The 27,807-nt window shown below is 41.5% G+C and overlaps 1 protein-coding gene across 1 annotated transcript in view; it reads left to right on the top strand.

Annotated features, from left to right (window-relative positions):
- Nucleotides 1-25,749, top strand: part of PHLPP1 (PH domain and leucine rich repeat protein phosphatase 1) — a 138,853-nt gene extending 113,104 nt beyond the window's left edge. Inside the window, exons 10-17 of the mRNA XM_051612782.1 lie at nt 73-228; nt 8,828-9,028; nt 10,024-10,186; nt 14,916-15,046; nt 18,615-18,719; nt 19,605-19,799; nt 21,472-21,700; nt 23,660-25,749. Of these exons, the coding sequence (XP_051468742.1) occupies nt 73-228; nt 8,828-9,028; nt 10,024-10,186; nt 14,916-15,046; nt 18,615-18,719; nt 19,605-19,799; nt 21,472-21,700; nt 23,660-24,805 (2,326 nt within the window). The 3' untranslated portion in view covers nt 24,806-25,749. The remainder of the gene's footprint in view (nt 1-72; nt 229-8,827; nt 9,029-10,023; nt 10,187-14,915; nt 15,047-18,614; nt 18,720-19,604; nt 19,800-21,471; nt 21,701-23,659) is intronic.
- The last annotated feature ends 2,058 nt before the right edge of the window (nt 25,750-27,807 follow it).

Below are 27,807 nucleotides of genomic sequence, written 5' to 3'. Positions count from 1 at the left end.
CACACCTAAATTCTCAAAGCAACTCTTTGGTTTAGATTTTTCTGATTTGGGGTGTTTTTTTCTTTCTTTAAGGTTGTTTTACAATAGCAGCTTGCGTAAACTGCTGGCAGGACATAACATGTTAGGAAGGCTACCAGATCGGCTTGAGCGAACGCAAGTGGAGGTCCTGGATGTGCAACACAACCAGCTCCTTGAACTGCCATCTAACCTGCTTCTGAAAGCAGACAGGTAAATACAAAGAAATTTGTTCTTAACTTGCATGTAAGGAACCTTGGTTTGTGTGTTACTTCCCAGCTGAAAGGGTAATGTGAGGTTCCCCTAAATTGGAAGTTGCCAACCCTTGTGTGGTAAGAACAGATGTCTGCCCAACTCACCAAAACACATTCTTTTTATTCTGGTTTTGTTGCCTTATATGGTTGCCTCTTTTCCCCACCAAGCTCCTGCTGAACACCTACTTCTTGAAATCTAGCTGTAAAATGAAGCACATGCTATTTTCTACTGCATGCACTGAGATGGGTTAGTGGCAGTTTCTTTAAATACATCTTTCTTAGTCTTGTTTGATGGAGTGTGAAAGTTTTTTTTCCCTTTCAGTCAGAGGCTAGAACTTATTTATACTTGTCAAACAAAACAAAATCTGTGCATAAGGCTGTCAGAATAACTCAGTTATTCCCTTGTCCTTGCTTTGTGAATTTTTTATGCCTTTGAAATGTTTGTCATTAATTTAGCTGGTGTCACCAGTTGATCTGCTTTCTGGATTCTTATTTTTATGCTGCTGTTTCTTTAGTCTTAGTCTTAATAATATTTTTTCCCAGGTATAAACCTATTCTGTGAAGTGGCTCTGATTGAAATATTGGAGGTTGATAGGATAGTTTGAGCATAGTGGATGGGCTTGCCCCACTTGGTGTCTGCGTTCCTTGCACCTCTGCACTTCCCCAGATAGTCATAGGATTTCTGACTGTTCAACCCATGCATAATTTAACAGACAGTGAGATTGTGTGCTGTGGAGTTTTATTTCTGATCCTGACTGTAACAAGGGAAGAGGCTACTCCCGGGTGTCTTGAGTGATGGAGAAGGAAAAGGAGCAGTGATCTCACTGTCACAGCTCCTCGCCCAATTAAGCGTATTGCGAAACCCTTGCCTGTATGCTGTTGTTCATGCTGTCATGAACCTCTGGTTAAATTTCTTGGGATTTGCAGCTTTGGGAGTTGGAGAATTCTTGGAGAAGAAGTTGGAGAAGGTTTACGGTTGAGATGATTTCTAAATAAGCTCTTGACTTCCTCTTGAACAGTATTGTTCTGAGCAATTTATCGTTTAGGTTAAAAATTATGTTTCAAAAGGTGAACTTTACTGGGACAGGTTTTTGATTCTGGAAACCAGCACATGATTAATTTCAGCCTTGATTTACTTTAAATAATCTTCAAAATAATTTTTGTGTTTTGAGTTTATTGGTTTTTTTGAACAACACTATTGCATGCCTGTCTGTGTTTAAGCCTCTGTAGGGTACCACCTTTGAAACAAATTATCAGCAAAGTTATTCTGAGGCTAATTTGTTATTTCAGCTGAGACTTTTCATAAAAGTGCAGTCAAAGCATTGAAACTTAGCAATATTGCTACTGTAATAATTGGAATTATCTGGCCCATTTCTGTTTAAAAGTGGTGAAACTCATAGTCTGTTCGTGGGCAAGGATGTTTCATATCAGCAGCTGTAATTGTCTGGTGGATGACTTTTCAAACTATTGTACATTAGAGACTGAACTTTAGAAATGGAACCTTGTAAAAATTGCTTTTTTACAGGAAGTTGCAAAATTAGGTCAATAAAAAAATCCTACTTACAGATCCCAAGTTGAAATTCCGATCTGTTAACTTGGAAAGGAAATAAAAAACATTAAGTTTCAGAAAGGTATGTACTTTTCAGTAAGGTTCTTTGAAAGCAAAGAGAGAAATAATTTTGTAAAACTGATATTAAAACCTGGTTGTAGATCTAGGATATAGATCCATGCAATTTTGGCAGTGAGAAAAAACCTGAATAAATTTTTTGTACTGCAACTCATCTTCTTAAACTGAGCTGCAAAACTATAGACAACTTTTCATTTTCTTCTTGTGACGCCAAAATGAACAAGTACCAGCTAAAAATAGAACTCCTGGTAGGTTTTCAGAAGTTACTAAATGTGTGCTGAGAAGAGGTGGAATTGAAAAATACATTGAATAACAGTATTAAATGGCTAATTCAGACTTGGGGATTTTTCCTCTCTGCAGCTTTGATGTTCTTCATCTTTCAAGCAGTACAGGACACAAATTTTCAAAGTCTTCTATGGGTGTTAAAGTCATGTACCATTGCAGGAAATGAACAGTAATTACCCATTCTGGCATCTCATTGCCACTGCAGTCTCACTTGCTCATTGTGATAATAGAAGCAGTTGGCTGGGGTGGGTTTTTTTCCTCCTTGTTCCCTACCCCTTTACTGGTTTAGATGACTTGGCTTGTCCTTGCTGGTGCTTCTGTGACTGCTGCAGAAGTCATAACTGTGAAGGAAAACAGCATTGCAGATTAGTGCACAATGTCTGAGCTTTAGGTTTGGAATTTCCTGCAGGAATCATCTTTGTTTTCAAATGTTTTCATCTGGCAGCAGCTAAGCATCAACATAGATGGGTGTGGGCCAAGGAAAGGTGTTCAGGGGGTTGTTTTGTTCTAAAAAGGTAAAATGCTTCTCTTCTCCAAGCATTCCCTGGGAAGCACAATCTGTACTGCGAGACGTGCCAAGAGAACTGGGTTCCCTGAGCGGTCTGCCATGGTCTCTAACCAGCGTGTAACGGGCAAATCACTTTACCTTGCAGAACCTTTATCTCTCCATAAAATAGCTTACCTTTTGTAGTCTTGAAAAGATTAGTTTTGTAGTTTTTTGAAGTTACTCAGCTCTGTGCAACTGACAGATGATATCTTGTCTTGATTGGAAGTCTCATGCTGTGAATTATAAATGCTTTCTCCTTCTCAGCCCTGAATATTTGACAAAGTGGGTGTGAAGTGCCTTGGGCAAACTTCATCACAAGCACTGGTGGGCTTTGGCTTTGACATCTGGAACATCTGAGGAAGGGAAGGAAATCGGTACATTGCACGAAGAGAGAACATCACTTACATAAATAAAAAAAGAAAAACTGAAAAACTTCTGTACTCTTAAAAGCAGAATCAACAAACATCACTTTTCTGCTTTAGTCCTTAGAAAAACAATGAAAAGGTGTCATTGCCTGCTAAAGAGTATAATTTAGGGGTATTTTGTTGGTCTGGTTTTTAATTATTTTTCTATTTTAAACTGTTTCTTGAAGAGAAATCCGGGACTAGCCTCTGAAATATTTCTCTGACCAAGACACAACTTGGTTCTGTTTATTGCAATGAAAGTATGCACATCTTGATCATGTTAGCAAGGCTTTCTCTTGTAGGGTGGGGATTTTCTTGGCAAGATGAGCACCACTGAGGCAGCCAGATAATCTCTTCATTTCTCATTACCAGATGCATGAATGCTCTGTTTTTGCAGCAAGTGCTACAACTGCTGGGGAATACTCCCAAGCTGAGTCCTGAACCTTTTTTTGTGCGCCTGCATTCCAGCAGCCTTTAGTTTGTATCCAGTGCTTCATCTGTTGTGGTGCCTTTCCTGCTCTGTCTCATTCTCCTGCACACTTTTTACTGCCTTCCTTAACCATGCTGCAAACTGCTGTTGGATTGCATGAAAACAGTTCTACAAAATGTTTGATAAGATGGGCAAGGTTTCAAGAGTTTTAGCAGAGCGTGGTAGAAAAGCAGTGGCAGTGGTCAAAGGGCATTAAAAAGTGAGACAGTGCTGAAGGGGGAGAGTTTGCCTCTTGCCTAAGCTTTCTTTCCAGTTAGTATGAACATGTTCAGTATAAATCCTTAATACAGCCATCAGGCTGTTTAAAGTAGTTGTGGGGTGTAGATGTAGCTGTGATGTGCACAGCTTAAACCCTGGGCTTTGTTTTCTTACTTCTGGTAGTGGCCAAGCCAATGTCAGCTACTAAGAGCCTATCTAGGATCTCATCTGCATGATTCTTGTTTTCGGCTTTGTTCAGCTGTTCTTATCTGTTTTGATATTTGTTTGCTTTGATTTTATTTGTTTTAATTTGTTACGGGTTTTGTTTGTGGTGTTTGGTTTTGGTTTTTTTTGCTGGAGTTTTGGAAGGTAACCCAGTTAAACTTGCTCTTGTTTGATATTTGCTGTTTCCACCCACTGTGGCTGCTTCTTTTTGATGCAAGTATTCAACCTTATCATGGATGCAGGAGAAGTGGGGGAAGAAATAAATTCAAATGAATGCAAAGAGCTATTTGAGTGTTTGATGTACATACTTTTGTTGCAGAAATCCATTTAGCTGCCTTTGTTTTTTTGCTGGTAGGTTAGTGTTCGCAAGCAGATGTATTAGAAACTGGGGAAATCCCAGTTAATGAAACAGCTAAAGATAGGTTAGAAAGTACGAGCTGAGCAGACACCAGCAGTTGTGGTGTTTTTGGCAGACCATCAACAGGAAGGGGATTCACTTGAGTGTTTCTGTCCTTTCAATTTTTTTTTATTTTTTTTTTTTGAGGAGCAGCAATACTCTTGTTTGCATGGGCTGGCAAAACTGCCTTAATTTTTCCTCCCTCCCCCATTCTTTTTCTCCTCAGACACACTTAGCTTACAGGATTCTTCCTCACACACCTGCTGCCACAATTGTGAATTATTGTAGGATTAGGTGATCAGAAATTGAGGGCATGTCTCTGCAGAAGGGACTTGGAAAAATTTTGATTGCTCTGCGCTGATGGAGATCTTGGGGCACAGGCCAAACTGGAGATCTTGATTTCTCTGCATATTCTCTTTTTGCAGCTGTAGTATTCTTTCCAACTCTTATCAGTACTTTCAAGCTAAGCACAGTGGTTTTGATTTGCTTCTGCTTTGCTATTGGATGCAGTTATCTGTCTTGTTCCTTTTAATGTTTAACATTCCTAAGATTTTTTGCAGGACTTATATTTTCCAGTGATGGCTGTGCCTTATGAGCAAGCCAAGTTTGCCAAGCTGCCTCAGAACACACTGAGGAACTGAGAGATGCTGTAATCTCACAATTGTCTATATTCAACTTTTGTGTGTGCTAGAGGTAGTGCGAAAAAAATTTTGAACCTTGTGGAGTTTTCGGTAAAAGATTTTCTTCCTCTGCTTTTGGAAGTTCAAACTCAGATCAGAATCTTCTGGGTTTAGGTAGAGAATGCGTGTGACTACATACTAGGGCTGTTTTGTTGAATTGGATCTAGGTCCTTGTTTGTAGCCTATTATTTGGGATGGTCTTCTTTCTTCTGGAGAAGTTAAATCCAGCAAGGGATTGTACTTTAATACCCCATAAAACTCAAGGTGACTTATTCCAGCCAGAGATCAATGTTTATATTATTACCCCAGAGGAGAATTTGCAGCTTGTCAAAGGTGAAGGATTCTGCCATCTTCCTGCCAGCACCTTCGTTTCTTTCTTAATCTCCAGCACTTCTTTAGTACTTGTTAATTCATGCTCCCCTTGCTATATTATACTCTGGTGTGTGTGCAGGCTGCTGAATTCAGTTTTTTGTAGTGATGCTGTACTTTTTTCATGAGCTTGTGGTATAGTGCGTGGGTGGAATTGGAAAGGGAAACAATTAATTTTGGACTGAGCTTTAATACTTGACATTCTGCTTCCATCTGATAAGCAATATGAGTGGGATAACTTCAAGGAACATGAATCAGTTTAAGTCCATGCACAAAAGAGATGGGAACAGTTGTGCCCAAAAGTAAATTTCCAGTCCTCTGGAGGGCATTTGTAAGATGTGCCTTCTAAGGTAGCAGCTGGCGTGTTGCATGAGGATGAAGAAATAGGGGAGTTGAAATAACCTGAAGGAGGACTCCAGTATTAAATCATCATGAGGGAAAACCTAATGGGCAAGTACAGATTTATTCTTTATTTTGGACATGAGATGATCGCACAGAATTGGCAAAACTTTGGCAGTAGAAATCTGCTTGTTCTGCCCAAAGAATGGTGTCCCTTTGTGTTTTGTTGTGGTTTTTTTCTAAATCCACAGACTCTCTTCACAGAATGATCATTTAAGAATGTTTTTACCGGTTTTGTATAACAGCTGGTCAAAAGGAACATGTAAATAAGAAGCATACTTTATTCTAAAAAGTTAATTTACTTTTAATGGTGTCATCTAGACATCATTAGACATAGTATATGACTGTCCTGAACCTCACTGTGGAGTGCTACCCAGCCGAGAGATGTTATGTCTGGTGTTAGACAAGATACCCTGATACCACAGGGTTCTCCTTCTATTACTCGCCACCTAAACCTTGTTTGCAGCACTGCACTAAGCTGTAGGTCGTGATGATGGGATTTATTTTCTAAGATGTTGTGTCCCTCTCTGGAAGATTTGGCAAAAGTATGGGGGGTACAGCACAGCAACTCTCCTCCCTCCTTTCCCCATTGGAAAATATATGCATCAAAACTTATTTTTGTCAGGAATATACAGATTCGGGCCCCTTTTAAATACCGGTGAGGGGAGAGCCTGAAATTTCATGTTGTATTCCACAAATGTTGAAAGTTGATTAAAAACAAAAGAGCTTTTGTTTGATTAATTTTTCTTTTTTATTTAAATTAGCTTCAGTGTAGTCGACTGTATTAATTTCAGCTTTTCAGAGCAATGTAACCTTTCTTACTTGAAGCTTTCAGCTGGATGTTGGGCTAGGTGTACTTGAGAAAACTTACATTCTTCTAAACTTCATAGCCATAAGTTGCTCTCTAGGTTATCTGTTTGTTTTTATTAAGCCTTTCCTGGTTGAGCTGAAGATGACCTCTTTGTACTATAAGTGGTATAAAAGATAATGTGGCTTTAATTCTAATCAAAGTGCCTTTTTTGTGGAGAAGGAAGACTCATGCATATTAGGTTGAAGTTGCTAAAGTGATGGTTGTCTGCTCTTCAGCAATAGGTGTGCTAGCTGGTGTTTGTTCAAGTACAGGAGCTGTTGATGTGGTATGCTTCAGTTTAATAATCCAACTTTAAATGAGCTTAATATATTTTTAGCTTATAGCTTAAGGGTGAAATTGAGTGGCATCTTTTGGAATAAATAATGTTAAAATTCCTTTCAGCTGCTTTTTCCTTTCTCTGTATTAATCTTCCCTCTCCTCCCTTACTCCTCTGGAGTCTTAACCAGCCTTGTGAATAATGAATGAGCCTGAGGATTAAACTGTTTCTCCAAAGTGGACTCCTCTGTTTGTATAAAACAGCTAACCTAGTTTCAGTTCAGTGCTGAGAGATTTCTGCTTCTAATGGAAATAGTGTGGGTTTTTTTAATCCTTTGGCATTCCACGTGACTCCTCTGTAGCATATCTGACCCTTATTTGCTGCTGAGCAAGTTTCAACCAGCTGCAACTCTTGCAAATCCATTTCATTCATTAATAGATCTTAAAAGGTCAGCATGGATTCCTGCATGCATGGGAGAAGCTGTCGATATTTTATGACCGAAGCTCGATGACAGGAGTGCACCTACCTTTTGAGTCCTGATCAGTGACTTTATAGGCTTCAGCCAGCTCATTTCTGAGTCTTGTTTCTTGACTGTAGCTTTGCCCATTGCAGCTGACTGTTCCTGTTAGCTGGTACAAGCAGTGCAGACTGGCAGGCAAGCACTTTCTTCTGTATCGCAAGTTCTCTAAGGCAGCCTTTTCTGAAAAGAGGAGGAAGGAAGAGACAGGTCTTATTTCTGTTGAAAGGCATGTTTGTGCCAGGGTTGGTTACTAAAGAATAAATAGCCTTATTTTGCCATTTATTTGGAATTGCTTGTGTGAATTGTAGCCCTTGAGATGCCTACAGTGTGTATTCCTCCAGTGCTGCTGTGATCACCTAAGTCCCCTAATGAAACATGACTCCTGCGCCCACAGAAGGTGACTAGCCGGAGGGGGCAGTGCCTGTACCTCAAGAGGGTTTGTTCCCATCCTGGAATAAGTTATTTGAGGGAGGAAAGAATAACTTCATTTCTGTGCTTCTTCAGTCCTTGTTGCTTGTGGTGGGACTGCAGTGACAAGGGCTTCTGCTGCTTTGGGGAGTTAGGGGATGGGCACTCAAGAACTACGAAGAGATCTGCCTGTCTTGCTGCATACATCAGCAAGCAAGTACATAAATTTTTAAACTTAATTTACTATTAGTGCTGTCTCTCTCTAAAATCTAAAAGACAAATTACTGCTTGGTCTTAGTTTTTTTGTGACTGGTGCATCTTTAGTTATCCAGATATTCTAAGAATACTTTTTCATATTTTGTAGTTGCTTCCTGGCCTGCAGGTTTAAACAAAATATTGTCTGCACCCTAGCCAATATTTAAAGTACTGAAAAATTGGCTGGCTTTTTAACCAATTATTTCTTTTAGGCACTCGAAGGGCAGCTACACTCATGGGTTGTTGATGATGAATTCAGAATTCATTTTTATGTGGAATGAATATGGAAATGATGTGGTTTGTTATTGCTGTTACTTGTAGAGACATCTGTAGGACAGTTGGAGGCACTGAGGTCTTGATAATGGGTAGAGGCATTTTGGCATTTTGCTGATGTTTGTTAGTATGAATGTGTTCGTTTAAAAACATTATCAGAAGTTTTGTTCATATAATGCTAAATTTTTGGTCTTTCTATTAATTGTTGACAACTTGTTGCTTTTGACCTTTTGCTTAGCTTAGCTTTGACCTTGCCTAATTTAGCTTTTAAAAATAGAGATTTTTTTATTTATCCTTTTAGACAAAACCTGCAGGATGTTTCACTGAACTCCTTTATGCGACTTCTCTTTGCAGCCTGAGATTTCTTAATGCCTCTGCCAACAAACTGGAAATGCTTCCTCCAGCCACTCTTTCTGAAGAAACCCATAGCATCTTACAGGAGTTGTACTTGACCAATAACAACCTCACAGATAAATGTGTACCCTTGCTAACAGGCCATCCACACCTGAAAATCTTGCACATGGCTTACAATCGCCTGCAGAGCTTCCCTGCCAGGTAAGGACGTGGTGTCACTGCCTCTGGCCCAGCGGCGGGTGGGCATCGTGAAACATTTTCGCATCGAGAACTAAATTGCGCAGCAACGTGGTGGCACAGGTTGCATTTTGAGTGCAGGGATAGTGCAGTGGGTGGATTCACCTGCTGTGACCTCTTGCACCTTGCTGCCCCCCCTTGCATTACACAGACAAGTGAGTGCTGCATGTTGGTGTGTTTTGATTGCCCTTGGAATTCTTTTCAGCTGGATTAATTCAGCACGACCGCAGTATGCTTTTGAAGTCAAGCAAGGTCTTCTGTTCTCCCAGGTTTGGTCCCTTTGCTTACATCTGGTGGCCGTCTCCTTAAGAGAGATTTGTGATCATAGCAGTCTGAAAGTGTCCTCTGGAAGTAGACTAAAGTCCACTGGAAAAAAATGCTCTCACTCCAGAAGGAGATTCTGCTTTGACAGCAATTTCTGTACTTTCAATTCACTCTGTTTTAATCAGAAGTCTTTCAAGTGTAGGATGTGTGCTGTAAAGCTGATGGGGTACAACCTTGGAAAAGAGATGCCAGTAAATAAAGGAAGAGACATCTCTGCCCTTGTGTGATATTCTAAGCAGCTGGACTTCCATGGCAAGGGGGAGGGAGGTAAATTAGGGAGAAGAGCTGAGTGCGTTGTCAGAAGATGGAAGGGCAAATCTGAGGGGAAGTGAGAAACTAGGGCTAAAAGGAAGGAAGAAGAGTGAATGTGAGCTGGTGAGCAGGGGGAATGTAAGCGAAATAAGTGACTTGAAAAGTAGCATTAACAAAACATTAACAGAAGAAGCACACATTTTGTTCTCCAGCTGTGTTAGTATCTGATGTGAGGAGAGGTGACAGATACTGCTGTGAACAAGGACCAAAGTCTGCAGTTTTATTTTCTTAAAACAGTTAAGACCACTGCTCTTATCAGCACTTCAGAATAAAATAAAATGTGTCTGTTAAGAAAAAAAATTATTGAACTCCTGTTTTCATAGCAAAATGGCCAAGTTGGAAGAGTTGGAGGAAATTGATATTAGTGGGAACAAACTGAAAGCCATTCCAACAACCATCATGAATTGCAGACGTATGCATACTGTAATTGCTCACTCCAACTGCATCGAAGTCTTCCCTGAAGTCATGCAGCTTTCTGAAATAAAGGTAAGGTATGAATGTGTTGTGAAAGAAGCAAGTATAATGCAACTTTACCAATTCTATTTACCCTCAGGTCTTAACTGCTACAAGGTAGTATACTCCCAGAAATTACAAAGATCTGAAAGCTGCGTTGTCCTCTGAGGTTATATACAAAATATTTGGCCCTATGCTGTCTCAGACTGGAAGCGAAGAATAGCCTCAAAATCTGATTTTATGCTCACCTTCACCAGATCTTATCTTCTTTGCCAAATAAGTGTTAATTGTCTTCCTGTGCCAGTCTTTTATGATACGACTTAAACACTTGGCAAGAGCTACGCGTAATTAACTCTTGCTTCCTTGGCAATTGGTTGATTGTGTAGGAATGGACTTTGTGTAGAGCATGTGTAAAAACTGCTGAAGCTGCGAAAAGGGGTAGGCCTTGGGGACAGAGATAAATTCCAGGAGTGCAAGATTTGAGAATTTAGTCAAGCTACTTCAATTTTCCTAATTGCAGTCATATTTTGAATAAGTGGAGGAATGCTTAATCCATCTCTTATATGTGTTTCCAGAAGTAATTCTGTACTTTTCCTGACACTTGTTTTTGTGGGATGCATTCTTTGCTTGACCACGCTGAAGAGCACTACAGCTTACCTTTTGTGAATCAAGTTCCTGCTTCTGGCCTGGCTGTAGTGCAGGGTATTTTGTGCTGCAGGCTGGTTCTGCTGGCCAGACCTGAGAGATGGTTAACTCACAGCATACAAATCTTGTGATATGGCAGAAAATCCGTGGTTCTCCCAGGCTGAGAACTGATTACCTATTCATGGGCTCAGAACAGCTGAAGTGTCCTTAGGGCATTCTGTGAAGTCAGAAGGCCAAGTTCCCAGACTGCCATGTGTGCCTCAGTGTCTGGGGTCAGGCAAAGCAGCAGGAGCAATAATTCTGTTGGACAGCAAGTACATGTAAAGATGAGCTTTGTGGTTTTAGCCAGGAAATCTCAAACAAACTTGTGGGTTTTTGAATACTCCTCCCTCTTTGGAACAATGGCCTGAGGAAGTGGAGAGCCATTTAGAATTCATCAGAAGTAAAGCCTTTTTTCTTAGAGGAAGAATTGGGGTGGGGGAGTGAGGCTCTATGCGGTAAACTTTTCTTTAAAAGTATGAGGGTGATGTCAGCCAGAAAAACCCAGATGAGGCTAATGTAAACATGCTGGTAGAGAACAATCAACTTTTTCCTTTTCGTGCATTTTGGGGAAAGTTGAATGTTTTATAAAAGCATCAGTAATTAAAGTGTTACTCTGCCACAGTGCTCAGCAGAAAAATGCTCTTGGAGGACCTGGCACTTTCTTCCTGCTGGTTCCCTATGGTTATTTAGTTCTCGTAGCAGAAGAAAGAGGCACGGACATAACTAACTGGGACTGCAGGGGTAGCGTGCATGACTCCATCTTAAGAGGACACAGTGCTCTAGTACTCTACCTTTGTGGACAGAAAATGCCCAGTCATTACTCAATCCTGGTTTTTTTTACTTAGATGCGATGAGTTTGTATAGTTGCCAGATGGAAAGGTGCCTTCTTGGGTATGGAGGTGGTTCTAGCCTCTCAGTGATTTCTCTTGGCCAGGGTTGGTGTTTTTCAGTTTGGAGATCAAGCCTGTACTTCCCGTTTGTGTCCATAACTGGAGCTCCTCCTTAGGTATGCGAGAACATTCAGAATGTGCCAAAGTAAGTTCAGAATTTATTCTTTGAGTATGGATTTGGTTTTGAGGTGAAATAATGCTGCTTGTAGCAAAGCAGAAAGTAGTATAGTATCATGTCACCTCTGCAATTATATCGTATTTGATGGTTAATTTTAACTGAGGTGGCATTCAAACCCTCTCAGCTTCTTAGGGAACACTGTTACCTGAGGTAATGGGTGTTTAACTTCAGTGTTTAATTAGCCTGAGAGGCTGATAGGTTATGTTTTTGGAGTCAGTAATACTGGAACAGTTAGTAGCAGCAGTTACTGTGCGGTCTGAAATAATTTCAGAAGGAAAGTTAGTGTAAATTATGCTTTTACACTTGCAGTAGCTCTGGGATTTCCAAACACAAGGTCATTTTAGTGATGCAATGGTCTTTAAGCCTTTTTTACACACTACAGTCAAGGCTACAGAAGTTGTGTTGTTCTCTCTGTTAAAGAGCTTAGTGGATGTCTCTGAGCTATCTTACACAATAAATTTTTTAGGGTTTATATTGTATTTTATGACAGTTATTTGTACTGTCAAAGTTAGCTTTATCATTGCATACTGAAATGTATTCTGCAATTTGGTTGAACAGCTGGAAGCACACACACTTGACTCAGTACCCTATCAGACTCTTCCTTACAGTTGTTCTTTGACTTCAGTTTTCTTCCCTTACAAAATAATAAAGGGCATTTTAAAAATTAGCCAGCATCCTGGTGTTCTTCTGTAGTCAAGCAGTTGAGCAGTCCTTACTGCTTGAGCAGAGCCCAGAAACCCAGGTTTGCTTTTCCCAGCTGGGACCTGACTTGACTTTTATCATCCAGTTTTTATTAACTGATGAGTTGCTTGTCTTTCATAGTTGCCTTGCTGGGCTGCTGCAGCGAGGGTGATACAGAGGTTTCTTCTTCTGGCTTTTGGTCAAGCTTATCTTCCACAGGAGCATTACCTTGAGATCTGAAATAAGTGAAGTTCTAGTTACAGTACCATCTTACAGATGAAACTCAATCTTTGGTAGTTTTTCTTCTAATCAATAGGTTAGTATTGGTGCGGCCACCTCCAGTCACAACTGGAGATAACTTAAATCCTTTCCAGCCTTGAAAAAAATGGTTACAAAGCTCTAAATGCAGTTTAAGCAAATGCTGAATATTAAGCCCTGCCTACCAGCTGTCAGGTCCAGTGCAAAATTCTATGTGCTGTTGCAGGAGTTGTTCTTCTGGTGCTATGTGGGTGGGACTAAATCATCTTGCAGCAAAATAATGCATGAGGAAATTGGGACCAGTTAGGAAATACACTTTCCTGCTTGTCCAGGGAGTAGAATTTAACATAGATTTGCTGAAAGTCCCTCTTAGCCTATTTGTGAAACAGCACAAGTCACACCTAAGAAATCCTAACCTGAGAAATAACCGGTCTTCACTGGTGCCAAGGACTAAAGGATCTGCTGTAGAGTGTTGCTACCTTTGGAGTATCAGGCATTTAATGAGAACAATGAAATTACTTCACTGATTATTGTGCTTGTTATTCCAGCATGTTCTTCCATCAAATTCGTAATGACACAGAGTTGTTGAACACAGCAAGGCCCGCTGGCAGCTTCTTTAATCTGCAAAGTAATTACTGGCTCTCTGGAAGCAGCAAGGAGTTGCGCAGAGGAAAAAAGCTCGCTGGAATAACTGTTCTGTTAAGCTGTCTACTATTTTGTTTGCGTGACAGATTTAAACTCTGATTTCCTTATCAGGCTTAGATAACGTCAGCAGTTTGTTCTTCATAGATAATAAGGCCTCCATGCTGGACAACCTCAGGTTTCAAGATCTGGATCGGAAATTTGTTATTTCCATTGTGTGTATTTAATTAAGTGTTAGAAGATTTTTCTTTTCCAGCTTTAATTAGGTTGTCTTATACCTTCTTCCAGCTCAGGACCCAATTTCTTTGAATATACCCACAAAAACGAAAGTGTCTCACTTGTGTATCACTGGAATTGCATGATGGTCAAAATGTGCAGCTAGGATAAGCCTCCCTCCACCCCTTTCAGCTTTTTGTGCTATTAAAGTTTTTGAAGTCTTTCTCTTTTTGCAGGTTGGAAGTAGAAAATGGTCTTTCTGAAAGATGTTGATAGTTTTTCTATCGTCTGTTAAATACCAGTCTGCTCTGTCTTCTCAGATTTTTTTTTATTATTTTTTTTGTGTGTGGTTTTTGCTGCATGCCACAGTGGTGGTCCTGTAATAGGGTTTGGAGAGTTTGTTTTGTTCTAAAATGCTGTATTTTTTCTTCTGTATTGACTTCCATCTGGATACACAGCTTTAAGCAATGTTTGTTTGGGGATTTTGTCATTCTGGTGCACTTGCTCTGGCTAATTTGTACTTCGCTCATGGATAGCCAGCAGGTTTCTCTGCTGTTTTGTATCGTATTTTTTCTGAAATACTTAAGCTGTAATTTTTTCACTAATTTTATTGTCTCCATGTTAAATATGAATACATCGAAGATGACACAAATTTAAACCATGTTTCAAACTGCTCCAGTATTTTTTTCCTTTCTCCATCTACTCATCCTCCCCTCCACATGAATTCACAACCCTGCCTGTTTTAATATCCCTTGGTAACTACTGAATTCCCAAGAGCCTGCTCATACTCATGCTGGTTTAAACTGACTTCAGAGAAGAGACTTATGCCAGTGGCTTAGAAGTCCCAGTTGTATCCATCTCTATTTTCTTTATCTATTAAAAGACTGGTTTAATCAGTAACATTTTTTTCTTAAATACTTGAAAATATGTGGACCATCTTTGTGAAGAACAGACAAAACTTACTAGTTTTGTAATAAGATGACACCTGGCCAGAGAGGGAAACGAAGGGAACATATTTCTAGGTGTCCCAGACATCTGGTGAGATGGCTAAATGCCATATTAATTTATTTTGTAAGAACTGCTTTCTTGAGTGAATGGTCTTAGGTCTCAGTTGCAGTGTTAATAGTTCATGAAATAGTGCATTGCTACATTTATGGTTTTGATGATGGCTGAATTCTCTTGCTTATATTTGGCTACTTTCCTTTTGCAGTGTGTGGATCTAAGCTGTAATGAACTGAGTGAAGTCACATTGCCTGAAAACCTGCCTCCGAAACTACAAGAGCTGGACCTAACTGGAAATCCCAGATTAGCCTTGGATCACAAAACCCTAGAGCTGCTGAAGTAAGTTACCTTGCAGAGCGAGGAGGGGGCAGAGCAGCTCCTGTCACTGGAGTGTAACAAAACCACTATACACAGAAGTGTAACTCTCTTGGAAGAAGTACAGCTCCCTGTTGTCAGTGGATCAGAAAGTAACAGATTATGTGAATAGGTCAGAAATCAGTGATTTGTTTAAGACGGTGACTTGACCTGCTTCAGTGCAGTTGCTTTCAGCTGTAACTCCTGAAGGGGTCTGCCAGTCTGGTGTAACCACTCTTGGGCCAGTTTGATCTCCATTTTACTTCTGACATTAGATTCAGCCAAAATACTTGGTTTATTCCACAGTAGCTGGTTACTTTATATTTTTTTCCTCACATTCATTATTGAGCTGCATTTTACCTCTTCACATACTATTTCTTGTTACCATTCATACCTCCTCTCTGCTTTTGTCCTAGCATTTTTTTTTTAATTCTTCAGATTTGAAGCTTTCCTTAAGACTTGCATCTCCCACTCTGTTTGCAGCAAAACTAGTTCCCTTGCTTTGGAACCATCTGTTTCCTTCCTGTCCACCTGTTTGTTTCCTGCCCCAGGACTTTAGTGTTAGCCAAAACTGCAATTCAGCAAGGGCCTTGTGCCTCCTTCCACAGTGTGCTGGGAAACTGTTGCACTAAACCAGATCACTTGTGGACAGTAGGGCTGTCAAGCTTTACTTATGTCCTGGAGGGAGCTGCACCAGATCAAGTTTCCTTCTAAATCTCTTTGAGTCTTAAATATTGAATGATTCCCAGAAGGGTTGATTCAGTTTTTAGGGGTTGAGCAGTTGCTTTCACGTTGTTTGCTTTTCAATGGTTAGGATCAGACAGTGGAGTGGTAAACCTCATCTATTGTGCAAGCAAGGGAAGCTTACAGTGTGAGTTTGCTTTTAAAATCTGTGGATTTTATCCAAGTTAAATGGAAATTTGAAATGATGAGTTTTCACAAATAAAAACGAGTCCATGTTCTGCAGCAGACAGTGGGGAGAAAAAGGGGAGTTCTATTTTAAGAGCTGCTTTATTGTATACTAGTGACCTTCCTGAATAAACAGTGTGTAATGTTGCTCTCGTTCATAGGGGGGAAAAAAAAGTGTATATTACAAAGCTAATTACACTGTGTTGGAAGTTGAAGTGAAATACCAGGTTTTCTTGTGTATAACCCACCTGACAAGATGGGCAAGCCAATGTCTTGCCACTTTAGTATTCAGGCATCATGACGTACAGCAGTATCCTACAACAAGTATAAGTCCTAAGTAGTAGAAGAGTAGTGTGGCCCAGTTTGAATGCCTTCTTTTCACTAGCATATGCATTGTCTCTTAATTCACAAAAAACCTTTTTGCTCTTATGTATGCATTTTGTTTGGTTATTTGAGTTTTTTTACTCCCATCATTCTTAAAACCTCAGGTCTGCTCTCTTCCCTAATATTCATTAGCCACTGTCACGTGTTGCAGGCCTCCTGAGGGGCTTCTTAGTGTCTGTATTGATACATTACACTGACTTCTACGGCATACTGCTGTAGTTGACTGTGAGGGAGGAGGTCTTTCTTTCACTCTTTTTTGTGGCAGGCACAAAAATATTTGTGCACTTGGTACTTTTTATATCTTCCTTCTGCATGTGAAAGGCAGCTTTCCATCTGCACCCTGGCAGGATTCTAGGAGGTAGTAGGTTAATATGTATTCTCAGTACTGGTGAGAAGAGTAGTCCTGTCATGCATGCTTGCTTTTTTAATATGTATGGAGATCTTAAAGGAAGCTTGAATGCTTAGGATGTTGCCAAGTGATTTATTTGATCTAAGAATTTTCAGTAGCAATTAAAATGAAAAAGAAAGAAAAGGAGATGCTGCCACTCTGCTGTTTTTTTGTTTTGTTTTTAGGAAAGACCATCTAGTTAAATTTTAACAGCCATTTTAAATTAGGGGGAAAATAAATCATGTTGTCCAGAAGCCTCAGCCCATATTCTCTGCATATCCTGCTGGCTATCATTCCTTTCTGGGCACATGGTCTATTTGTAGTGGTGCCGATGAGGAAGCTGAAAGCCATGCATTGAGGTAGCTTTTTTCACCACTGCTGGGAAGCCTTGGGACAGCTCTGGGTCCTTGACCTGCCCAGAAACCAGGGGTCAGTCAACCCATTTAAAACAGAAACAGACACTAAAACCTTTTTGATGCAAGTTCTTCTGCCCTGGAGGATAAGTGCCTTGTGTGAAAAGTCTGAAAAGAAGGTGTATTTGCTTGTGTGTGTAGTGCTCTGCAGGTGCAGACAGAATTAAAATCTGCTACTTTAGAAAAGATCCAGCTTTCCAGTTTGATTTGGGCTCAGATAAGCTTTTCTAATGCTTGTGGCAAGGTGTTTGCCTCCTGTTTGTCACACAGAGAGCTGCAAAATCATGGGCTGAAAACATGGGGATTCAATGCTATTTATGCTATTTGTTTGCTTTTAATCTGCCCTTGCTGATATATATCCTGACTATTAGCATGAGAAGAAATGGAACTGGATGTGACAGTACTTCAGGTTATTTGAGGAAGACTGTGCAGCGCTGAAAAGACTTTTCTGTGTGTTCAGGTCAGGTGGGGATTTGGATAGAGAAAAATGAATGCTTGGAGTGAACAGTTAGACCTTTCTGCTTGTGTCCTTTTATGATTCATTTGGTTCATGAAAGGTTCGGGTGCCTTTGAAGTGTCGGCAGCGTGTGGGGAGCTGGCTTTCCTTGCCTTTGGAAGAGACCAGTAGGGAGCAGGGGGGAGGTCATCTCTCCCAAGCAAAGCAGGGCTGTGAAGAGAAGGGTTTAAACTGAGAGGGCTGGGCCCTTTTTAAAGCTTTACTACACTGTGTGAGATATCTGAAATACTGGCTAAAGGCTATGTTGGTAGTAAATTGGAGGGTAGAGGATCAAGGGCCTAAGTAAAAATTGGAATGTACAATTGAAGGGGGCAAAAGGGCTGTGGCCACAGTTGGGACCGCAGGCTGGCTCTTACAGGTTGGTGCAGGAGCAGGGTGGAGTGGGATTTCTAGTTTGTGTGCATTTTCATGGAAGACTGTTACTACATGTTGCTGTTTCTGAAGATTTTTTCTTTCACCCCCCCCGCCCCCTTTTTTTTTTTTTTGCCTCCATTTTGGGGATGGTGTGGGTCATACAGAAGGATTAATATGAGTACAATTAAAAGAGCCTGGAGACTTGTTGAAATGGGTGGGAGAGATGTATTAAGTTAAAAAAAAAATCACTCCCTTGTGCTTGCTTTCATCAGGCTAGTGACAAATTTGCCTTGTATGCATACTGGGCCAGGTTTGAAACAAATACCTCAGGGGTGAAGGCAGGGAAGAGAAAAGCTGGCTAAGCAAAAGAGTGCAGCTGACACCCTCACAGAGCCTCAGTTATTTACTGCTCTTTTGTTCTTTTTTATACAGACACATAAAAGTAACCACTTCGGATGCCCTGCTTATTTTCCTCTATTAAATGTATCACTAAGACCTGGGAAGGGAAAAAAGGCATTATTTTCACATTTTTAAGCAAGATCATGTCAGCACTTGAGTCCAACTTCTCCCCTTTCCTTTCTCTTGCAGCAATATCCGTTGCTTCAAGATCGACCAGCCCTCGGCCGGTGACGCCTCGGGAGCGCCGGCGGTGTGGAGTCACGGCTACACTGAAGCGTCGGGCGTTAAGAACAAGTACGGACTGGCGTGGGTTATATACAAAGAAATCCTGTTTCCAGGGAAAGTTTTGGGGACATTCTGGGCCTCACAAAGGCAGAGGCCATGCCATGACTCTATATTTGTAGACTGGGCCCCTGCCTGGATCTCAACTTTGGTCTTTGTTAGGGAAGTTGCTAAGATACAAGTGTAACCGACACATTTTGTCTATGCAGGACTCCAGTACTTGGAAAAGATCTGGATGTTTAAAAGCATTTTTCCTCTTTGCAAAGCTTCTTTATCTTCAACCAAAGGATGTTTACCAAGCAAATCAGAGATACTAAAGGAAGAGGCAGAATGGCCCAAACTCTGAATATTCATAGTGTGCAGAGCTCCTGTGACTAAGGCAGCACTTGACAAATAATGTACCAAGAGTCTGCTAGTCTCTGTGTTGCTGGCAATGTGATGAATCTTTCTTTGTTCCTTAAATACCTTTTTAGAAATCTTCTGCTACCTAGGTTTCTGCAGCAAGTGCCAGCAAGCCTTTACTTACTTTTAACTGATTTAACACACAACTTGGTCATTGGCATGTTAAATCACAAGGGTGGCTTTCCAAGGAGCAAGTGTGGTTTCAACTGATGTTTTGGGCATACTTTTTCCCCCCTGTTTCTGTAAATAAGAGATTTGTTCACAAGCTAAAAAGGAGGAAAAATACTTAGGCTTGAATTTCCAGTACAGTTTTCCCTGTATCTTAACACTGTTGGGTGGGCCTGACAGTTCAGAAAGCAGTCCTGAAATGCTTGTGAACAGAAGCGGTTAAAACTATCTCTCAGACCAGGCTGTACCCTTCTGGTCAGAATCACAAGTAGAGAAATTAATAGTGGGTAACAATAATGATATTCTGCTGCTTTGCTTTTTTACTAGGCTATGTGTGGCAGCACTTTCAGCCAATAACTTCTGTGAAAACAGGGAGGCACTTTATGGTGTTTTTGATGGTGACCGCAACGTGGAAGTGCCGTATCTGCTGCAGTGCACCATGAGTGATATCTTAGCAGAAGAGCTGCAGAAAACCAAAAATGAGGAGGAATACATGATCAACACTTTCATTGTTATGCAGAGGTGAGTTGGATCTGAAGCCTGGTTTTACCTTGTATATGCTCACTGGGCAGTTTGTTTTCTGTAACGTCAGATAATGCTCTTGCTTCAAAAAAATGTGAGAGAGGAAAAAACCCTTGGTTTCTCCTATGGTGTTTTAATTTATTGTGTGCTTAGTGAATATTGCCCTCTGTTTATTTCAGGTGTGGGGAGAAAAAACTCAACACCTCCCCACTCAAAAAAAAAAAGATACCCACCTGCAAAGTTACTAAATGCTCATGACTGTGTGGTAGGTTGAGGTTTACTCTTGTGTGGTATCTTCTGCAGGTCTTACAATTTACAATTGGCTGCAACCAAAGCAATGGTATAAACCTCTTGGCCAGCTTTTAAACTTTCTTACTACTACTGGCTGCAAAGCCCAGGCTGATCCTTTCTGTTTCTCTCTACCGACTCAGGTTATTTAAGGCTACACAGATATTTAAAACATGTAGTGTGGGTCCTTAGAAACGTCTATTTCCTGGCATCCCTTTGGCCTTAGAATATTATTTAAGCAGGACCCATCCAAAGAGGTTGTGATATGATAGTTTTGAGTGTAATAGTAGCCCTTGTAGTGGTTTGGAAACCTGTGTGCAGGCTGTTCTTGACAAAAGAAGAAATTGTGCTTGGGGAGGCATCGAGTGAGGGAAGAGTATGAAGGGAGTTAAAAGAGAATGAAGAGGTCAGGGAAACAAAGGAGAAAGAAGAAAGCAAATAAGCAGCTTGGAGACTGAGGAAATGGACAAGGTTAAAAGTAGCATTTCTCATCGTTCAGTTGCTGCATGTTTGGAATGGAAAAATACTCAAGTTCTGGTATTGGGAAAGATACAGAAGCAGTAGGGGCGTGTTGAACCTTATAAAAAGGAGATGAAATGCTTCCTTTCCATATTTGCTTGTAATAGCGTCTTAGACCAATAGCTGAGAAGATGGTTGCCATATACTTAAAATATCAAAAAATAATAACAAGTTTGAGTGTCAAAAGTACTTATTCAGTGGTTTTGTTTACTACTAATGCAATTTCACAGCAATGTGGCATTCCTACAAAAAGCTGATGTGTTTTTTGTTGCTGTTTTGTGGCTTTTTTTCTATTTTGGTCTCAAGTCAAAATCAGCTAACCACTTCTTTGGAGAACCAGAAATAGTATTCATTCCAGTTGCATTTAACCATTCATTAAGGGTTATTACATTTACATGCAACACTCCTCAAGTGTATTTTTAAAAAATAAAATCTAGAGCTTCAGAAGCCAAAGAACCAGCTGCATAATACGAACCCCCTTTTTAAGCTCTACCTGTACTCATTTAGTAGTCCTCGGTACTTTCCTAGTCCTCTCTGTTTCTCTCAGTCTGGCCTTTAAAACAAACATCTCTAAGGTATAGAGACAACTGTGCAATTCTTTAAACTGCAAAGCTGTTTGTTTTTTTTCTAAAACTGAGCAGGTTATCTGTATATGTGTAAATAACACACTGCCTGAGAGTTGCATGTGATTTCTCTGCAGTGCTGCCGTAGTGTCACTGTCTTAACAAAACTGGAGGCTTGTTTCTGTCCCAGTGATACGGAAGAGTCAATGCCCTGGGTGCTTGTGGTTGCGGCTGTTTCTCTCTAGAGTCCATAACACTTGTTTTCCAATTAAAGAACAATCATTGTTTTGTTTAAATTCCAGGAAACTTGGAACAGCTGGACAAAAGCTTGGAGGCTCTGCTGTCCTTTGCCATATAAAACATGATCCCATGGACCCTGGTGGATGCTTCACCCTAACCTCAGCAAATGTGGGGAAGTGCCAAACCGTTCTCTGCCGGAATGGGAAACCTCTGCCTTTGTCCAGGTGTTACGTGATGAGTTGTGAAGAAGAGCTGAAAAGGATTAAGCAGCATAAGGCCATTATCACAGAGGTCAGAGAACAGTTGGGGACTGTTCCAACTTGCATCTTCCTTGGAGAGTATTTGCACAGCAATGCATGAAATTACATGTCGATACTAGTAACCTCTAATGGGTGGTGTTAATGGTATGGGTTTTGGAGTTACACTTTTCCTTTCAAGGTGATTCATATCAGGCAATCGAGTTACCGTGCAATCAAGTTGTTTTTCCATCTCATTGCCATGCTGGATTTTGGTGAGCTTCAGAGACTGAGCAACTGTGACTGTGGTGCATTGAAACAAGAAAGCAGACACCCTCCTCCTAATGGGGAGAGGAATTGCTGCTACATTGGAGCTGTCATAAAGAGCCTCTCCACTTGAAAATGATGAAAAGGCAGAGCACTTGGAGCAATGCCATCCTTCCCTTAGGAGACTCTTTGCTCCTGGCAGGGTGACTCTGCTGTCTGAGTTCCTACATTCCCAGAGCTGCCCTTTGACAAACAGAGGGCATTTGCCTAAAAGGAAAACCCATCCTGTGCTCAGTTGAACCATGAGAGAGGAGAAAAATGTTGATTCCCTTCTTACAAGCGTGAAGCCACCGCTGTCAGTTTTGCTTTGCCTTGTGTGACATACGCATTAGAACAGAAAAATACTGAATCCTCTGAATGGTGGAGGAAAGGACAGAAAACTCCCTGTGTGCCTGTGAGCAGGGTGTGTGTGTGTGTGTGTAGGGCTGCATGTGTGTGTGGAATGAGTCATGTGCCTGTTGATCTTGCCAGGGAAAGGTGACGACTGGGATCTCAAATGTGACAAGTTGGAAGGGAGTCACTCCCAACATAGTGTGCATCAACCAAGGCATGCTGGTTGTGCTGTTCCATAGAGGAAAAGGGAAATTTCTGCACTGAATCTTCAGATGACTCACTGATTTTGTGCATGTTGGTGGCTTATCACTGCTGTCAACCTGCTAATGGGGAAGTTAACAAGCCGACAAGGTTGGGTTTTTTTCCTTCTGGCTGATTTTAAAGGGGAGGCTTTTTTTAGTTTTTGTTCACTTTTCAGTGGTTATCTGCTTTATCATAACCACTGCAGTCATGAGGAATATCAAATGAGTGTAAATCCTCACCTTTGTTATTATTCTCAAACATGCAATTAGCAGGGTGCAGCTATCCTCAGCAGGCTTGACAGATAGCCAGGCTTGCTGTTTCAGACACTTGCTCTGCTTATTCTGGCAGCTTGGATTCTAACCAAGACAGGATCCTGGGATTTGGACATGCATGGGATTTACTTCTCAAATACGTCCCTTTTTACTGATGTTTTCCCTTCAGATATCATTCCTCCTCCCCTTGGAAATGTCATATCTAAGTGGAAACGTAGTAAGTAATTGGGGCGTGTAAAACATTTCACTACAACTCAGTTGACTGAGAAATACAGACTTGCTCTCTGCTGCATTTGACTTGCATGCTTCATTTAAAAGTCATATGTTATTTTTATTTTTTTAAATCAACTTTTGTTTCTGAAGTGATGAGCCAAGATGTTACAGCTGCAAGAGAAGAGTCATAATTGAATTACTTGCCTCAGTATCAAATGGAGCTGTGTGTGGTTTTGCCCTGTATAAAGCCAGATGATATCGTGGGTGGGGGATGGGTAGGTCTGACTCACTGGTAAAACATGAGTCCAGTTGGCTCTCGCAGCTGGAGGAGCAGAATAGATGGCTCTTTGTTGCAGGCTTGTGCTTTGTTGGTCTGTGCATAGGTGATGCTGATGACAAATCAGCAGGGTGTAGGAGGCGTAGCGCAGGATTGGAAACCAGCCATTTCTGTGCTTTAATCCCAGCTCTGCCACCTCTTTGCGAGGCACTTTGCCTTCCCGTCTTCTCATATGTAAATGGTAATGTCGGGGGTACTGCGGAAACAGCCTCGGTGTAAGGCAAGGAGATGCAGGTGCTGTGTATCCGGATCTGCTTTGTTTCCAATTCCCTCTCCTTTCTAATTGCAGGATGGCAAAGTGAATGGTGTGACAGATTCAACAAGAATCTTGGGGTACACCTTCCTTCACCCAAGTGTCGTGCCGCGTCCTCACGTCCAGTCCATCACCTTAACTCCGCAAGATGAGTTCTTCATCCTGGGGAGCAAGGGGCTGTGGGACAGCCTCTCGATGGATGAAGCAGTGGATGCGGTCAGAAACGTGCCTGACGCGCTGGCGGCCGCCAAGAAGCTTTGCACTTTGGCCCAGGGTTACGGCTGCAACGACAGCATCAGCGCTGTTGTGGTGCAGCTCAACGTGACGGAGGACAGCTTCTGCTGCTGTGAGCTGAATGGGGTCCCACCCCCCAGCCCAGGCATCTTCCCCCAGTCGGTCAACGTGGTCATCAAGGACAGGCCCGCTGACGCGCTTGGGATGCCATCTTCGAGCAGCGGCATGGCTTCGGAGATCAGCAGCGAGATCTCCACCTCGGAAATGAGCAGTGAGGTGGGCTCCACGGCCTCCGACGAGCCTCCGCAGGTAGCCATGAACGAGAACAGCCCGGCCTACCCGGGGGAGCAGCGCTGCATGCTGCACCCCGTCTGCCTCTCCAACTCTTTCCAGCGGCAGCTCTCCAGCGCCACCTTCTCCAGCGCCTTCTCCGACAACGGCCTTGACAGTGACGATGAGGAGCCGATTGAGGGGGTGTTCACCAACGGCAGCCGCGTGGAAGTGGAGGTGGACATCCACTGCAGCCGAGCCAAGGAGAAGCAGCTTCTCCAAGTGCCAGTGGAAGCCAGCGATGAAGGTATCGTCATCAGTGCCAATGAAGATGAGCCCGGCCTTCCCAGGAGAGCTAAATACTCTGGCATGGGCACGATAGGGCGGCGGCGGGGCAACGGTTCTGTGGCGCCACAAGAGAGGAGCCACAACTTAATTGAGGTTGCAGCGGATGCGCCGCTTAGAAAAACGGGGGGTTACTTTGCTGCTCCGGCACAACCCGATCCCGACGACCAGTTCATCATTCCACCAGAACTTGAAGAAGAAGTCAAGGAGATTATGAAGCAGCACCAGGAACAACAACAGCAGCAGCAGCAGCAACAGCAGCAGCAGCAACAGCAGCAGCAGCGGCAGTATCCAATGGACCACCTGGCAGACTATTACGATACACCACTATGACCCACTCTATATTACTGCTCAGAAATAAACTAACAAGGAGACTTGAGTGCGGGACCCAGTGGGCTGGCATTACAGCAGGGGTTTTTCCTTATCCTATTCCTTTATATACTTCCTTTTCCATATCCTGCCACTACAGATAACTGCAGCTTTTCAGTTTTGTTAGGTTTAATATTCATTGACTTTCTTCTAGGGACGCTTGACCGGTAAAGTTTAAAATAGTTAACCTTCCCTTAACATATCAAGTGTAAAAACAAAAAATAAAAAAAATTAAAAAAAAATAAAAAGGTTTAATATATTGCTGAGAAACAGATGATGATGTAATATTTTTTAAAATGGCTTGTTCGTTTTGTTTGAAAAGCAGGGCAGTAGCCAGTGCTAAATGATTTAAGTAATATTGTAATACTGTATTTCTTTGAGAGAAAAGGCTTTTTTGGTCTTGAAAATGATAGACATTTGTAGAATACGGAGACTAACTCCTAGGAGTTGCTTTACTCTTTCAGGTGACTTAAGTCACTGAGATTCACTAATTTTCTCTGAGAGAACAGTTGATTGGGAAATTCCTGTAAATAGCTCAGTGTTGTATAGTGATGCTTACATGTTTTGTAGCCTTGGCATAAAGGACACAACCTGAACAATTGACATTTTTTTCTTAAGCGACTCTTTGGGCCATGGTCATGGAGTGTAGTGGACTGAGTGGCTGTGTAAAAGTTAGCTAGAGCCAAGATGGTGTAGACCATTTAAAGAAACCCACTTTTTTCCTCTGGTCTCTTTCTTTCCTTGCTTTTACAGACTCATTTTGTGTTCCTTACTCTTGCCACAACCAGCATGATTGTATAGAGCTCATTTGCTGTAGAACATTTACATACCAAGAGTTATATTAAAGCCGAATGCACAAATGAACATGTCATAATTTTTGTTATAATAAATATGAAATTTACACCTGATGTCTGCTTTTATGTCTGAATAGCTGAGCAGCAGCTTTCAAACAGTAGCTTGCTGTGGTTCAGCAGCCTGCTGCTCAATTCAAACAGAAAGGTGTGGAAACTTTTTTCAGCTGGATCACATTTTTACACTAACTCCAGAAGCTCATGCACACTTCTAGAATTCCAAGACCATGCAAAATAGCCTTTAAAAGATACAAAACAGCTCTCTGAGGAATTGGCCTGTTTCTTCTTTTTTTGTTCTCTGTTCTAGTTCCACACTATTGAGTTGCCCTTTTTCACAGTATTATTAAGAATGCCAGAAGACTGAAGAGGAGGAGTGGTTCTCTGGCTCCATCCCACTGGGACAGAGTAGCTGAAGATAGAAATGAAGAGATACAACACACTAAGCAAAGGGAGAAGGAAAACATTGGATACAGAGAGAAGAGGGAAATATAAAGAGAAGGTGGAAAAGTGAACTCAAAAGCTACCTATGTAAACTCAGATTTGCTCAAATGTGTTGAATGAATGTAAGTTCAATGGCAGTATGACTTTGCTAGCAAAAGGCCAGTTTTTGGTGTGATTCTTGTGGGAAAGGAGCAACACCCTTTCCCAATGTTCCCTTCTCCAACCAACTGCTCCATTTTACTTGTTTGTCTTAAAAAAAAAGCTGAATTAGTGTGTGATCACGACAGCATCTTGCTCCTGCTTGACATTTAGTCTGTATTTCAGGAGAGGACTGTGGTAACAGGCTTGTTGTCCTTATTCTGTTCTAGCTTGAAATAGCCAAGTTAGGACAGGTTTGCTATTAACAAGAGATTTTTGTGGTTCTTTTTCTTAAATAATAACTGCAGAGGAGCAAATATGAAAATACTTGGTTTGGTAAATGTTTATAGCACTGCCTACTGTAGATCTAGAAGATTGTACTTTATTGTAATTTGAGCTTCAAAATATCTCTTTCTTAAAGAAAACTCATTAAATAATGTATTTGAACAAAAAAAAAGTTTATGGTTTATTGGCTAGTAACTCTTAGGTGTTCTTTGGTAAACAGTCTGTATAATTCAAATTTTGTTAAATGATTAATGTTTCTCGTGTGCTTGGAAAACATTATCTTTTTGTTCAGATATCGCTTGAGGCTGAAGGTGATAACTAGCAAGGGCACTACCATGGCCTAGGCGAGTGGTTACAAGTTTAGGGTTTCCTGAGCAAGCTGGAAAATTCTCTGTACCTTAAAAAAAAAAAAAAGGGGGGGGGGCGGGGAGGGCACAATTCTTTTCTGCATAGCACGTGCTGCTGGTGGAGGAGTAATCTTGCTGCTGCCATCTGTGGTCTCATGATAAGGTGCTTCTGGTATGCTGTACACGTGGTACCCTGGAGAGAGGAACAGCGGTCAGAGTAGGATGGGAGGGGAACCATTTCACAGGAGCTGAAGTTTGTCCCTGTGCTGAGACTTCCCACTCCCTGCTCTGCCCTTTTCTCCTGTGAATAGAAGTATATGGCCCCAGGCTTCATATAGACTTTGCCTTCCCTTCGTTTGAAGGACAAACTCCCAAGACCTTGTCATCCCCCGTGGCATTAGCAGGTTACAGGCAACAATGCAGTTTTCTCTCCTTATACGCTTGTCTTGCAGCGTAGATCATCAAAACTGACAGCCCACCCAAGCCTGCCCCTTTCAGCATGGTACTTTCAGTAAAGGTAGCGATGGCATTCTGGAGTCACAGCTTTTGTAGCATCAAAGTGACAGGATTTTGGCTAATGAGGGTTGTACCTTTGGATTTCTGGTCTGCCTGAAGACACTTGTGTTTGTAGCCTGTCTGAACAAGTCATAACGCAAAGGATTTGATGCATTCATAGGGGTCACTTCATCCCCCTACTGGGCTTTCCGTACCGTGAACTTAGATCAATAGGTTGGATGGCTGGGAGCATCTTTGGAAGGTTTTGCATTTATTTTTAAGCAAGGGCAAAGTGTATTTAGTTCTGGCTTTAAACTGGGACCTGGAAAGCAAAGTAGTTCTTGCAGCTTGTGACTTTTCTAGACTTCTCTGTCGTCTTCCACAAAAGGTTAGTATGTTTGTACGTCCT

The sequence above is a fragment of the Apus apus genome, chromosome 2 (assembly GCF_020740795.1).
Source record: "Apus apus isolate bApuApu2 chromosome 2, bApuApu2.pri.cur, whole genome shotgun sequence".
In the NCBI taxonomy this organism is placed as follows: Eukaryota; Metazoa; Chordata; class Aves; order Apodiformes; family Apodidae; genus Apus; species Apus apus.
Note: the sequence above shows the minus strand (reverse complement) of the source record. Positions and strands in the feature narration are given on the sequence as shown.